The sequence below is a fragment of the Podarcis bocagei genome, assembly GCF_964188305.1.
Source record: "Podarcis bocagei genome assembly, chromosome: 2".
NCBI lineage: Eukaryota > Metazoa > Chordata > Lepidosauria > Squamata > Lacertidae > Podarcis > Podarcis bocagei.
Genome location: NC_138126.1, coordinates 46,844,055 through 46,859,315, shown reverse-complemented (window position 1 = coordinate 46,859,315; position 15,261 = coordinate 46,844,055). Strand labels below are relative to the sequence as shown.

At 41.9% G+C, this 15,261-nt stretch overlaps 1 protein-coding gene across 4 annotated transcripts in view; it reads right to left on the bottom strand.

Moving 5' to 3' along the window:
* EEFSEC (eukaryotic elongation factor, selenocysteine-tRNA specific) overlaps positions 1–4,271 on the bottom strand; it is a 167,029-nt gene extending 162,758 nt beyond the window's left edge. For 3 of the 4 annotated variants that reach the window (XM_081184185.1, XM_081184186.1, XM_081184187.1), the window contains exons 1-2: positions 4,169–4,271; positions 2,224–2,636 (exon numbers count right to left, since the gene is read on the bottom strand). In XM_081184185.1, coding sequence (XP_081040311.1) covers positions 2,224–2,533 — 310 coding nt within the window. In that variant the 5' untranslated portion in view covers positions 2,534–2,636; positions 4,169–4,271. Of the gene's footprint in view, positions 1–2,223; positions 2,637–4,168 lie in introns of those variants that run through there. The other variant, XM_081184188.1, reaches the window with a different exon arrangement.
* Between the last annotated feature and the right edge of the window lie 10,990 nt (positions 4,272–15,261).

Sequence of the window (15,261 nt, the reverse complement as noted above, 5' to 3'; positions counted from 1 at the left end):
AAATGTCAGGGGTGGAACGATCTGTAGCATTCTCTATTCCTAGCATGTAGGTAAAAAATTATTTTGATTTAAAACATGATATGCTTTGTTTTCAAGGGCAAAGTCCCTAAGAAAAATGTAAGCACAGAGAATGAAATATGACTTCCATCTTCCATTCCTCTTCTGTTTTGTTACTGTTCAAATATTCTGCATTTATTAAAACATAAAAGTTTTATCCTTAAGTTTTAGTGTGTTCTCTTGCAAAGTACCTACAAGGTCAGATATTGCCCAGCATAATAGGATTGATCCTGCTATACAAAATTCATTTAGCAAAACTATCTTGACACAACATTATTTTATCGGATATAATTTTAGTTTAAAACTTCAAGCAAAGAAACTGCCACCCTGAGAAGCATTCATACAATTCAACCAACTTGCGTGAGAATGTGATTGAACACCTATACACAAAAACCTTTTAAAACCAAGAACCTTTAGTTCTATATGCAAAATAAACAATCTTGACATCCCGCTGAAAACCAAACAAGCTATTTCTCTATAAGGCACATCAGATTACGGGCATCTGCATTTAAGCAGGCCTTTTTCCACCAATGAAGTAACAGCAATCTGCATTTGACGAAGTGCCTATCAAAAATGTTTCACAACACTGATCAGCTTTGATATACAGATTGCAAAACAGATCGTGTCACTCAGAACCAGGACTGAAATGGAAATATAATTTTTAAACAGGTGCCATCTCTATTATCTTTCCAGAACCAATTGAAGACTTTCCTTTCCCAACAAGCCTTTTAAGTGAAGATTTTTATCCAAGTCTGTATTTTAAATAAACTTTTATTGTTGATATTTTTATTGTTAAATTGCTTCAGGATTTTTCACGGCAAGCCACTAATAAATGAAACAAACAAACAAACATCCAGAACCTGTATATGCATAGAAATATAATTTTTAAACTCTCTGGTTGCTCCACCTGTGTCTGTGATCAAAGTAGATGTCATTTTACTGAGGTGCCACAAGACTGCTTATATGCTATGAGCTTATATTTTTATTTATTTGCATCCTGCTCTCTTGCCGGAATAGCAGATTGGGTAGCAGAAAAACCCCGTGTTTTTAGCTGGCAACGAAAGTGCTACAACAGAGGAGCCAGATGAGTATCAAGGAGCATGGAGGTCCAAAACCAGGGTGCCACCATGAAGAAGGCCAGACACAACAACAAATACAATTCTTCAAAGGTGAAACACTGAGGAGTGCTTCTCTAGACAATATTAATTCCTAGGCAGAACAATATCTTACCTTTACTAGTCACTTTATGCAGAATGAATGAATGAATAAATGAAAGAAAGAAAATTGGTGGATCAAGGCCACAATCCCAGAACAATTTATCTTATTTCTTCCCTCTGCCTTTAGCAGAGCACCTTGCAAATAACGAATGTGGGAAATGCAGCCAAATTCACTTCCAGGACATTTTTCATACTACCCTAAACTGTCCATCTTAAAACCTGCCAAACAGAATGAATTGGAAAAACACACACTCACAATCGTAACTGGAGAGCTTTCAGGCACAATTTCCTTTGCTGTCAGTCACAAAACACTATTTTGTACAAGGAAAGGAACTATACAAGTACATTAAACATTTAAGTTTAAAATTATTTTAAATGCAATTGCTTTTTGTTCTTATCATCCACAGCCAGCCATCATCTATGCTCTATTTTTGAAAAAGAAAGAATTGTGCTTCACTTTTACACGTAGTAAGAACCTCACATGCCAATTTGGCTACCAAGTGTGTGGTGGAGGGCAACTTATTGCACTAACAGGAGCACATTGGGGAGGAAAGCCTATTCCTCCCACCCATACCCAATTTACCTTCCTTGCACAGGCATGCAAGCAAGCCACACATTTAACCCTCTCCACCATAACATCACGAGGGCAAAACGGCTCCTGCAAAAACAGCAGCACAGCAACTTCCTCCAACCACTTGGCGAGGAAAGTTTGCTATTGCAGGTCCTGCCAAGCAACCAGAAAGAAGAAATGCAAACGATTGCCTCTGCTTGCTTGCTTGCTCATTCACTCTGTCTCTGTAAGTGGTGGCATGACAGGGAGCTTTGAGCTGAGGGGGACAAGGAGGTTGAACCAGTCCTCTACCAGAATCAATAAATGAGTATAGTCTTTGCAGAACACAGGCAGGCAACCCACCCACCCCTGGCAGTTTTGCCTCTGTCTGCCTCTTACCTCCAATAATGGTGCGAATAAGGGAGGCATGTCCTGGGCAATCCACCAGGGTCAGTTGGAGCTCACCAGGCTCGGTTCCCAGGTGTGCAGGCAACTCTGTACAGAGGCAGGAGAAGCCCAAGTCCAGGGTGATTCCCCGGGCTCGGCTCTGCGGGGCTCGGTCAAAGGCAGCAGTGGAACCAACAGTGCTAAGGGCCCGCGCGAGAGCAGTCTTGCCACTGTCGATGTGGCCCAGGACACCAACATTTATATTCAGTCGATGAGAGGTGCTGGGCTTCGGGACAGGGGGAGTAGCAGCTGCACCAGCCATGGATGTCTTGAAAGCAGTTCTTTTCTCTTTCAAGGCAGTCCTGCTTGCAACACCACCCCTGTGACAACACAGGCCAGGTTGGGACTGTTCCAATCGCAGGAAACTGTAAAACAAACACTAATTTTAAAAAGTGGGGGGGGTGAGCTGTGGGAATGAGTAGGAAGTTCTGCTTCGCTCTGCTATAAGCATCCTGAATACAAAGCAGTTCCCCAATGTCACCCAGTTGTACAAATTACCTTACATTCTCTCTATATTCTAAAATGAAATGCCACATTATCATGCACACAACATAGACCTAGACTGGCCTTTCCCAACAGCCCAAGAATGCATGGCCAAGGATGACGGGGACTGCAGCACAAACCATTTGGAGTTCCTCTTAGGGGAAGGGCCATAGTTCAGTGGTGGAGCATCTTTTTATCCTCAGGTTCAGTCTCTGACATCTCCAGGTAGGGCTGGGAATGTCACCCGTCAGAAACGGTGGAGAGTTGCTGACAGTCTGAATAGATAATACTGAGCTATGGTCTGATCTAGGCTGTGTACACATTAGTGGCTAAAATGCAGCAAGTTCCTTTCCCCCTGCTGCACTTCAAGTCACATTTGCATGGTGTTGTACACAGCAGAGAGGGGGCAGGGATGTCTTCACCCAATGCACCATTGTCATTTTCGTAAAGCAACCCCTCAACTCCTATTCATGAGGTTGTCATCTATGCATGCGCTGTCATCTGCACCTGTGCAACAGCGGTCTGCAATGTACACACCTCAGCTTAACGCAAAATAATTGCGGTTTACACTTTAAAACCAGGTGGAAGCTGGAAATTATTTTCCAAGAAACTGCAGGATAAGGATTGTGTGGATGATGTCACATGTACAGACATCTTCAAACACCAGTGGTGTGGGTGCACTGGAGCAGAAGGAAACAAGAGTGTGTACACAGTGTCAGTCTAAGGTGGCTTCCTAAGTTTCTTATTTATTTAAATTAAACAACTTGCACACCGCTTAACTACAATAGTCTCTAAGCGGTTTACAAAGATACAATAAAAAAGAATCAATTAAATCTATAAAATGAAACTTCAGTTAAAATGCTAGCTGGGGAAACCCAGCCAAATGGGCGGGGTATATTATTAATATTATTATTATTATTATTATTATTATTATTATTATTATTATTATTATTATTATTATTGCTGGAATGGGGGGAAATGCTGGGCACCAGATTGGGAAGTGCTGTCCTCAGGTGAACTGTCACGGCTCGGGAGGCGGGGAGAGATGCTTGCTACTTTCTCTCCCGCCACCCTTCACCCTTACCATTCAGGTAAAATAGGGGGCTGGTTTTTCTTTCACTCGTTACAATGATTCATGTCTCCTCCCACCCTCGCAGTGCAGAAAGGGACTCCCATGGGGCTTATCCACCCGGGGATTTCGTGTGCATTGACTGTGCACTGGAGGCTGCCTGAGCCTCAGTTTTGTGGGTGTCCTCCACGTGACGTTTCCCTGATGCAGCATCCAACCTCATGGTTTTCTGTTTTGCCTTTTTTTTTTAACAGTCAATTCGGATTCACCTGATCCCTGGGAAAATCCGAAGTTAAGGCACACATACAAACACACACAAATAAATACAGCCCTAAATTCGCTTACCGGCCACGCTCCTGCGGTTTGCTTTCCCTTGCCCTAATCTAATCACTCAAACCCACCCCCAGCCCACGCCCCCTGCAGGCTTCCCACTCCTCTTCCGCCCCGCGTTGCCTCCGCTTCCGGTATCCCTGCGAATGCACCCGTTCGCTTGCTGGGAAAGTAAGTGGCAGCGAGAGTTCGCCGCTTTTGGCTCACAGAGGGTTAAAAGAAGCGAAAGAGGCGGATTCCTAGAGAGGAAGAAAATTGGAGGAAAGGGAGGGGGAAATAGGGTGTCCTCCAGAGCAAAGCTTCCTCCTTTCTCCCTGCCCCGCCCCCGCCCTGTCTTGGAGATGTAGCTTGATGCAGGGGAGAGGGAGCAAATAAGTTATTGCGGAGATAGTTTTCCCTCTTTCTCTGCGCGCGGCAAGACGAACCGGCCTTTGTATTTCCCCGGCCGGGGGCGTTGCTAAGCCCCTACCCCCCCTCCCGCTTTCTGTGCCTGGATGAAGGCGACCCACACCTTGCCTGGAAATGCTAGTGGGAAATGCATTTCCAGGAGGTGCGAGGGGTGGGCGGCGAGGGGGAGACCCCAAGCGGGGAGAGAGGCGTCTGTGGGGAAATGTATTGAGAGGAACAAGCCAAATTTTGGGGATCTGCGCAAGGAAGATTTAGCGGGGCCAGAAGGGCGCCTCAAAGCTGCCCACTGGGATTGCCCACGCTGTTAGGGAGACTGGAGCAAACAGCCGGGTAATGCTTAAGTGCGTGTGTGTGCCGGATTTACGTATAAACTGAACAAGCTATAACTTAGGGCCCCACTCTCTTGGGGAGCCCCAAAAAATTTAAAGGAAGAAAAAAACCCTGGATGTATATTTCCAAAATATAAGATAAAAAACAAATCAACATACTGTAAATAAAACCAGCAACAGTGTTTTGTGTTCTGTAGGCTCCAATGATGTACGTAATGGGCCCCACCTGCTAGCCTGCTCACTAAAATATCACTGGTTTGCGCATTTCTATATATAGGGTGCCTACATTCTGCATGATAAAATACCTATTTTGTTATGTGCAAATGGCTTTAGATACCTATTAGGTCCATAAATTACCATATATCATATATTCAACACAACACAGCAACAATTTGTTGTTGACAGAGCTGGACATATAAAGGGCCCCATTAACTTCAGTAGCTTAGGGCCTCATCAAACCTAAATCCAGCCCTAGTGTTGTGTGTGTATATAGGAGAGAACTATGGAGGGAGGGAGCATTCCTCCCCTAGTTAAGAATGTGTGTGTGTTTCCTTTATACCTAGGAAAGATGAGAATTTCCCTGATGCGTGTACTCGTATAGATTTAGCCATTCCCCTGCCTTCCCCTTCTCCCACTTGATTGTATGCATAGAACACATCTTGATTTAGTTTGTATCGTTTGACTATATGCTTTTGCTTCGTTTTGGAAAATTCAGTAAAATAAAAAACGGTTGATAAAACAAAGTATGTATTTCTTCCTCCTCACAGACCCAGCCGTTCTGAAGTCCGCAGCAACTCTCGCACCTGCTGTTCACCTTGAACAACTTTGCATGTGCAATGCTAGAGGGGGCTGTTCTGTTTACTGTTATGGAACAAGGCAGAGAATACAGTGTTCTTACCAGAGCACAAACCAGAAAGGATGCAATGCTTGCATGAAAAGAGTATACTAGGCATATTCAGGAGTTCCCAGCTGTCATGTATAATGACAGTGCTGTTATGTGGGGACTGTTGTGTGGGGTCCAAAGGAAGAGGCTGCAGATGGTAGGAGAGGAGAGATCATGGAGGCCATAACCGTTCTTGAAAGGCTTTTTATAGAGGTCTGTGCCAACCTCTATAAAAGTTTTTAAGAAAGGTTAGGAAAAAGGCAGGGTTTCTTCCACACTGTACGAATGCATGCATGCTGGGCAGGGGCTGCCTGCTACTTGCCTTATTTTGTTATATTTGAAAAAGGTGGCTCATGCTGTAGTCTATCTTTTCTGCTTCGTAGAAGGGTTTTCCACATTGCAATAAGCTGAAGTGTGGCTGCTGCTTGCCATGCTTCCTCGAGTGGCTCCCCTTCCCCTATCCAAACATTAGGCCACTAGCTGTCCTAGAAACTTTAATACCACATTTAATTCCCACTAAGTGCATATCGAGCTTCAACACAAAAACAGTACTCCTTCCTATGAACATAGGCCCCTGTTTACATTTGAGATATATAGATAGAAAGATAGATAGATGATAGATAGATGAGAGATATGGATAGCTACATGCATTTGTAAGAAATTCAGTAATCATAAAAGGACTGCTAGAAAAAACAATCCATAAAATGCCCATATCTAAATCAACAGCTCAGTAGTGGTAAAGAAGCCAACCTAAAGGAAAATAAGAGGTTCGTTACCTCAATTCTTTACGTCAGTGGATTTGTATGAATTCACAACCTTTCATTTGCTGGCAAGTAAGCCAAATAATGGGACGTAGGTGGCACTGTGGGTTAAACCACAGAGCCTAGGACTTGCCGATCAGAAGGTCAGCAGTTCAAATCCCCACCACGGGTTGAGCTCCCATTGCTCAGTCCCTGCTCCTGCCAACCTAGCAGTTCGAAAGCACGTCAAAGTGCAAGTGCAAGATAAATAGGTACCGCTCCGGTGGGAAGGTAAACGGCGTTTCCGTGCGCTGCTCTGGTTCGCCAGAAGCGGCTTATTCATGCTGGCCACATGACCCGGAAGCTGTACGCCGGCTCCCTCGGCCAATAAAGCAAGATGAGCGCCGCAACCCCAGAGTCGGCCACGACTGAACCTTAATGGTTAGGGGTCCCTTTACCTTTAAGCCAAATAATTACCAACTAAGGGGGCTTTATGTATTTATTTTTACATTTTCTTTCATTTATATGCAGTCTTCCACCATGGAAGCCAAGGTGGTGTAGATGTGCATCCTAGGCAGTTGCTAACTTAGGCGCTGTTTAGCTCCAGAAAAATAGTGGGTTCATGTACCTTTAGACCATATTCTGGGACCTATATTACCCTGTGTTTGGAAAAAGGCAGGCCCTGTTGTTTGGCCCAGGGGCCTATGATTTATTTTCTGTAAGGTTTGGAAGACATTGTATGTCTGAAACTCTGGTGAACATTGCTAAAATGAAACAAATGCACAATTGTATCACAATAGTATGAGGGCCCATGAACATGAAAAGAGCATTCTGAATTCAAAAAATTAAACTGGAACTTAAGACAGTTAGTAAATGTGAATTAATTAAACTGATAATGTACCTTTTTGTACTGTTATTGTTGTTGCTGAAGTGGAAGTTAAGATATATGTATTACACATACAACATTCCTATTTTAAGAAGGCTGGGAACATTCCAGTTCATTTTCTTGGACCTCCAGGAAAGATACCCCTGCATGTGGGGTGGGGAATAACCCCCAACTTGCTATTGGTAAGGTTACAAAAATACAACCCTTTGCACTTCATAAATAAAGAAACAGAAGAGGGCACAAAAACATTTCCCCCCTCTTTTGTTAATTAGATGTAACACCCATTGCTCCAATTTCCTTTTCTATACATTAAACTGCTCCTTCACAAAATGTTGCTATTAATTGCTAGAGTTTACAAAACCTCATGGGAGCAAGGGCAGGAAGTCAGACCTTTGGGATGGGTTAAAAATGTAAAGGTCATTCACAGACTTGCACATTTTCCTCTCTCCAAAAATAATATACTATTTGACAATTTCAGGCTTCAGCATGTCCCACTGAAATTTGGAAGCTTATGTGAAACTAGGCTACGTCCTGTAATCTCAAACGTTTAGTCTATTAAAAAAAAAAACTACTCTGAAGTCTCCAGCTCCCTCCTTGGGTATCACATGACGTCTGTGCTAAAAAGCAGACTGGCTGTTCAGACAACTTTTCTTTCCCCTCCACCCCATGGGTTGGTACGAACAGAAAATAGCATACGAGAAGTTGGCAAAGTTAGTTGATTAAACCTGAAGACCAATAGGTCAAATTTTCATAGTCGTATTATTTTTCTGGTTAGTGGAATATTGAGTTATACCTAAATGCTTTAAGTAAAGAAACAAAAAAGCCCTCTCTTAATAACGTGTTGACAATGCAGAGAAATGGCTTTATGTTTGCCTTCTAAAGTAATCCTACTTTTCTCCGTGGTTTCTCTTAGTATAAATGGTATACTCAATCAAGAGCAAGGAGAGTATTAGGCTTCAGTATTTTTTATGATGGTGTATTATAACTACATATGCTAACTTGCATCAGACATCAGTGTTAGTTTTATTTAACAAAAAAAGTTATAACTCAAGTGTAAAAGCCTCTGAGCAGTTTACAAATATATAAAAGAAAACATTAATATTATTGATAAATTTAAAAACAGGTATCTAAAACATTCAAAGTTGTATCAAATTGGCAGTAGCTAAAAAGAAATAAAGCATCTAACTTCTAATTTTATTAAATAAATTTTATTTTATGAAATAAATACACATCTGGAAAGGCTTGCCTAAGTAAAAAAGTTTTAAGCAGACACCAAAAATAGCACACAATGGATGTCTCGAGGCAGGGAGTGTTGGTTATTTTAATTATATTTTAGTTCTTTTTGGTCCTTGAATAAGCTGTTCAAAGCTTCACTTTGCAAATGAACAATAACTTGTGTGGTCTCAAACAATATTATTGATAGCAGAACCTCCAAGTGTCCCTATTCCGTTCCAGTTTCTGATTTGAATGTCCCTCTCTTCCTTGGGATGTCCCTATTTTCATCAGAGAAATATTGAAGCGTAAGGTAAGGTGTCCCTATTTTCACTGGAGAAATGTTGGAAGGTATGGAGCTATCCAACCACCGAGCCATCTCAAGGCAGCCTTGTATTGGGAAGATATTTTAATGTTTAATGTTTTATTATGTTCTTATATATGTTAGAAGCTGCCCAGAGTGGCTCGGGAAATTTGCTATAAATAGTAAAATTATTATTATAATTATGGAAAAGGACGCCCCTATTTTCATCAGAGAAATGTTGGAGGGTATGTGATAGTAACATGAAGAAATCATCGCTATAAAATGGACTTATCATTGACACACTGGATAAACCAGTTTTGTTTAGGAAAGTGCAAGCAATATGGAACTGCAATCCTATATACTTACATGAGAGTAATTTCCATAGAACTGAAAAGCAGTACACATGCATAGGTTCATACTGTGAACCTGTGATCCATACAGCCCTTTGTTGAATGGTTTCTTTAAATGTAAAGGTTCATCATTGTTCCACTCCATGTGTATGTCTTTAAGGGGCCAGAGCAAGGGCCAGAGCAAGATAACGAGACCCAGCTTTACAGCTGTGTAACATAGCAGGTGCTGCTGAGTTGTATTTGATTAAGGTGTGTCAGCATTTGGGTAGAGTATATAAGGAGCAGCATCTAGCTCTCCCATTACCCTGGGGGATGGGTTGGTGGTTGGGTCATGTTTGTTTGTTAATATATTTAGTGTAAATGGAGTTTTTGTTTTTCTTATTAAAACCTTCTTTAAGTTATTTTTGAGTCCTTTCTTTTTAATGCATGATCTCCCCAGCAAGCTCTCTGCAGCGTCACTATACTGCAAAAAGCCAACATCTTTGGTTATGGGCCCAGCTGCTGAGTGGATGACTGCATATTTTTGGACTCTGAGAAAGGTTTGAAAACTCCTTCTCCTGTTGGCGTAGTTTTTGTGGGTCTGGAAGAGTTCCAGAATGGTTGACCGGGTTCCTGAAGCTGAGAAGGCTCTGGTCTTCCCACAGCTAACAGATGAGAACTATAGTTTATGGTCTTTTCGGGTGGAGGCGCTTTTGACCTCTAGAGAAGTATGGACCTATGTAACTGATGACCCTCCTAACCCTGTAACTAATGCTTGGTCGAAAGGAGATGCAAAAGCCAGGGCGATAATTAATTTGGCAGTCAGCGACCAGCAAGTAGTCTATATAAGAAATAAGAAAACTGCCAAAGAAATGTGGGACAGTCTTGCAGCAGTGCATGTTAGAAAAGAGTCAGCGTCTGCATTGACATTTTTCAGGCAGTTGTACCAGACGAAGTTGCAGTCTGGTGGTGATTTGGCAGCACACTTGAGACGTCTGGAGGCAATACGCGGCGAGTTAATTCGAAGGGACATGGAGATACCTGATATTCAGTATGTTTTTATCATCCTTTGTTCCCTTAACGAGGACTTTGATGGTATAGCTAGCCAGATATCTGCCGTTCCACCAGCACAATTAACTGTGGAAGGGGTAACGGCAAGATTAATGGGCGAGTTGGATAGAAGGGAGGCTTGTGCCATAAGCACTCCTGTTTCCAGAAAGAATGAGGAACGCCATATGCAAACCTGTGGTGATACAACTGCATTTAAAGCTGCAAAGCGTTGTTGGTTCTGCAATAAGCAAGGACATTTTGCAAGGGACTGCAGATCCAAAAGAAAGCAAAGTACTCCCAAGCCTGTTTCTGTTCGTCAATCACGGTCGTCAGCCCAGCAGCCAGCATCGTATAGTAGAGACAGAAACGAGCCGCGAGCTTTTCACGCTCGGACTAAAGATCGTAAAAGAATTAAAGGTGCCAAGTGGAAGTCTTTTGTTGTCGACTCAGGAGCATCGCAGCATCTCTGCAATGATAGAAGCTTGTTTATTTCTTTCGAAGAGGAAATTGGTAATGTACATTTAGCCAATTCACAAGTTTTGCAGTCGCTTGGCAGGGGTACCGTTAAACTTGACTCTTTAAACATTACAATAGCGAACTGCATTTACTGCCCGTCAATAGACAATTTATTATCAGTAAGGTGTTTTGCTCATCAAGGGATAACTGTGCGTTTCTTAAAGTCAATGTGTGAGTTTTTCGAGGGGAACAAACGTCTATTATATGCCCGGGAATCTGATGGTTTATATAGACTGTATTTTCGAACCTACTCCCAATCACCTATAAATTGCAGAGCAGCACAGTCAAGCCAGGGGTTGAGGAATGTAAGACCACATTCTGGGTGTATTCACGTGGCGCACAGAATTCTGGGACACCTGAATTTTGCTGATGTAATTAAGACACAGAATATTGTCAATGGCCTCAACTTAAAACCATGTAAATTCTTTATGCAGTGTCTATCCTGTTGCAAGAATAAGATTAAGGTTGCACGCAAGGGTAGGTGCTCAGATAGGAAAGTAACTGAGCCATTTGAGCGTGTACATTGTGATTTAGTTGGGCCACTCCCACCCTCATTAGGAGGTTCAAAGTACTGGCTTACCCTCATAGACCAGTATAGTAGATATTGTTGGACTTATGCAATAGCTGAGAAGTCCCAAGCATTTGAGAAGTACAAGGTTTTTTGCAACTGGGTAAAAACACACTTTAACAAACCAATTAAGAACCTGTTTTCTGACCGGGGTGGGGAATTTGTTTCTGAAGATTTTGAGAAATTCCTGGAAGCGCAGGGGACTACTCATGAGTTATCTTGCCCCCGAAGTCCCTGGCAAAATGGGCTCGTTGAAGTTGTGCAGCGTGACCTGCAGGCAGGGGTTAAAACTTATCTGCACGATGCTAATCTGCCCAAAGACTTTTGGGCTGAAGCGCTCCATGCCTTTTGTTATGTTAGAAATCGCAGTTATCATTCTGGTTTAGATGTCACCCCCTATGAGAAGCTGTTTAAAAAACGCCCTAATCTGAAATACCTACGCATTTGGGGTTCAGATGTAATTATGCATTATCCTGCTAAGCAGAAATTGGGTGAGCGTAGTGTCCAGGGAAAATTAATGGGCTACCAGCAGGGGGCGTACAGAATTTACATACCAGCAACTGGCAAATTTCATATTACCAGAAGCATGATACAAACTGTAAATTGGAATGGAGTTGCTGTTTTCCAAGATACTGATGGTATAAATGATACTGAGGAAGAAGAGGGAGAAGCAGCAGCAGCAGGAGAAAATGGTGCTTCTGAATTAATGGGGAAAGACAAAAAGCCTGTTGAATCAGATAATTTGTTTGAGGATTTAAAGTCACAGGCACCCGAGGGGAGGCTAGATTCTCTTGAGTTTTCTGACCGTGAGCTTAGCCTACAGGCACCTCTTCAGTCTGACAATGATAATTTACAACCTGAAACTAGTAGTTCACTGAGTCCCATTAAGTCTGAGGAGTCTGACTCTCCTTCCGGACTGAGACGTTCAGATAGAAAGAGGCAGAAGCCACAACGATTTGCAGATGAACATTTTAATACTGTGTATGCCAATAAGGTGATTTTTGAGCCAAAAAGCTACGAAGATGTTCAGAATTTACCTAAGCACCAAGCTGTAAATTGGTATAAAGCTATGAACTCTGAGATAGCTTCTTTAAAAGAACATAACACTTGGTCTCTTGTACCACAAACCTCAGATATGAGACTTATTGATTCAAAATGGGTTTATAGAGTTAAAATGAATGACAAAAACGAAGTTGTAAGGTACAAGGCAAGACTAGTTGCTAAGGGTTTTCAACAAATTCCAGGCGAAGATTATGATTTGTGCTATTCACCAAGTGTAAAATATGAAACAGTTAAGCTTTTGTTAAAAGATGCATCACAATGTGGAAAAGCCCACTATGCAATGTTTCTCTGCTCTTAAGAAAGTGGTGATGTACCTTAAACATACCAAACATTATAGGTTGCAGTTTACATCACACATGAAAGACATGTACAAAGTATGCTTTATGTCTTTGTTCCACAATGATGAACCGCAGGGGAAATGTTGAATGGTTTCTTTAAATGTAAAGGTTCATCATTGTTCCACTCCATGTGTATGTCTTTAAGGGGCCAGAGCAAGGGCCAGAGCAAGATAACGAGACCCAGCTTTACAGCTGTGTAACATAGCAGGTGCTGCTGAGTTGTATTTGATTAAGGTGTGTCAGCATTTGGGTAGAGTATATAAGGAGCAGCATCTAGCTCTCCCATTACCCTGGGGGATGGGTTGGTGGTTGGGTCATGTTTGTTTGTTAATATATTTAGTGTAAATGGAGTTTTTGTTTTTCTTATTAAAACCTTCTTTAAGTTATTTTTGAGTCCTTTCTTTTTAATGCATGATCTCCCCAGCAAGCTCTCTGCAGCGTCACTATACTGCAAAAAGCCAACACCCTTTACATGGATCCATGCTAGATAAGTTGGCTAATAAGTTAAATAAACAAGTTTGTAAGATTAATTAGTAAATATAGTATTGCACAGGGACATGGGTGGCACTGTGCGTTAAACCACAGAGCCTAGGACTTGCCGATCAGAAGGTTGGCAGTTTGAATCCCTGTGACAGGGTGAGCTCCCGTTGCTCGGTCCCTGCTCCTGCCAATCTAGCAGTTCAAAAGCACGTCAAAGTGCAAGTAGATAAATAGGTACCGCTCCGATGGGAAGGTAAACGGCGTTTCCGTGCGCTGCTCTGGTTCGCCAGAAGCGGCTTAGTCAGGCTAGCCACATGACCCGGAAGCTGTACGCTGGCTCCCTTGGCCAATAAAGCGAGATGAGAGCTGCAACCCCAGAGTCGGTCACAACTGGACCTAATGGTCAGGGGTCCCTTTACCTTTTATAGTATTGCACGGCATGGTCCATTTATTTTTTTAAATGTATTTAGTCTTTGACCATTTTAAGCACTTGTCCAAGTTATGTCCTTTTGATCTTCTGGAGCAACATATTTCATTAACTCATTCAAATGCATTTGAAGATTTATAGCAATGTCTCACAATTTTTTCAACCATTCTTCTTCACAGGTACAGTGGTACCTCTGGTTAAGAACTTAATTTGTTCTGGAGGTCCATTCTTAACCTGAAACTGTTCTTAACCTGAGACACCACTTTAGCTAATGGGGCCTCCCGCTGCCGCCACATCGTCGCCGTGCAATTTCTGTTCTCACCCTGAAGCAAAGTTCTTAACCCGATATACTATTTCTGGGTTAGCAGAGTCTGTAACCTGAAGCGTCTGAAACCTGAAGTGTCTGTAACCCGAGGTACCCCTGTATTTCTTTACATGTCCAAAGAGGACCATAAACTAGACTAGCAACTACAAGTGCATTCAAAATTATCTAATTTATTACAACTCAATGCATTCCAACATATCTCATAAGTTTTCCAAAATGGGATTCACCTAATAGTGCCATAAGAAATTATTATTTGTTGCACCAGTTTCATACCATTTTCTGCTACATTTGGTTTTATGATGCCACTTTCTTTTTTCCATGACTACATATAAAGAGGACTGTAGGAAGAGCTAGTTCAGATACTACCTTGGGCAAATGCATTCACAAGTAGAGCTATTGATCCAAGTTCTACTGCTGTGTGCTCAGAGTCCCAACATAAACTCTGAAAGAGTCCTAAGAAATCTGTATATGCCTCAGAAAAGGTGGTAAGACTACTGAAGGCAGTGGAATCCTACAAAGTGGGGATTGTTAGTCTTTCTGCCGGGCTTTAGTTTGCTTGAGTGATCCCTTTTCTTTTTCTTGAGTTGCATTTAAAACCCTTGATCAGTTCGTTTGTTTTTTAAAGTCCTGACTGTCTCTATCATACATGCAATAAAGTAATAATGAACATATAAATAATAAAAGCATATTCTGGAATGAAATATTAATAAGTGACTTGCAAAAGAAAATAGTTCCTCCACTTTCTGAATTTCTAACTTTTTGAGTCAAATTCGCTTGAAGGCCTCACACATAAAGAATTGCAGTAGTCAAATGGAAAGACATTGTGAACAAGTCCTGAATATCAAAAGGACACTCCTTTGTGTGTGGATGATATTTTTAATGATTAGAGATCTGGTATCAGACTGAGAGGCAGTGTAATGGAGTTGAGGCTTAAGTGTGGAAAACTCAGGTTAATTGCTCAGGTTAATTGCCATTAAGGATGGCTTAGGATGCCACCATCTGTCAGCCCAACCTCTCTCACAGTGTTGTTGTGAGGAACAACATTCCGACGTCCATGAAGAAAGGGCGCACAATACAATCCTCGTTGTTTCTTCGCTCCTGTAGCTTTAACTCCAAAGGAAAAGGACTCTGCCCTGTAAATACTAATGATATCCTTTTTATGATGTTGTTATCATTTATTAGATTGATATACCGCCCTGCACCCGAAGATCACATACTGATCAGCAGTAGTACTGCATTGCTAAAATGCCA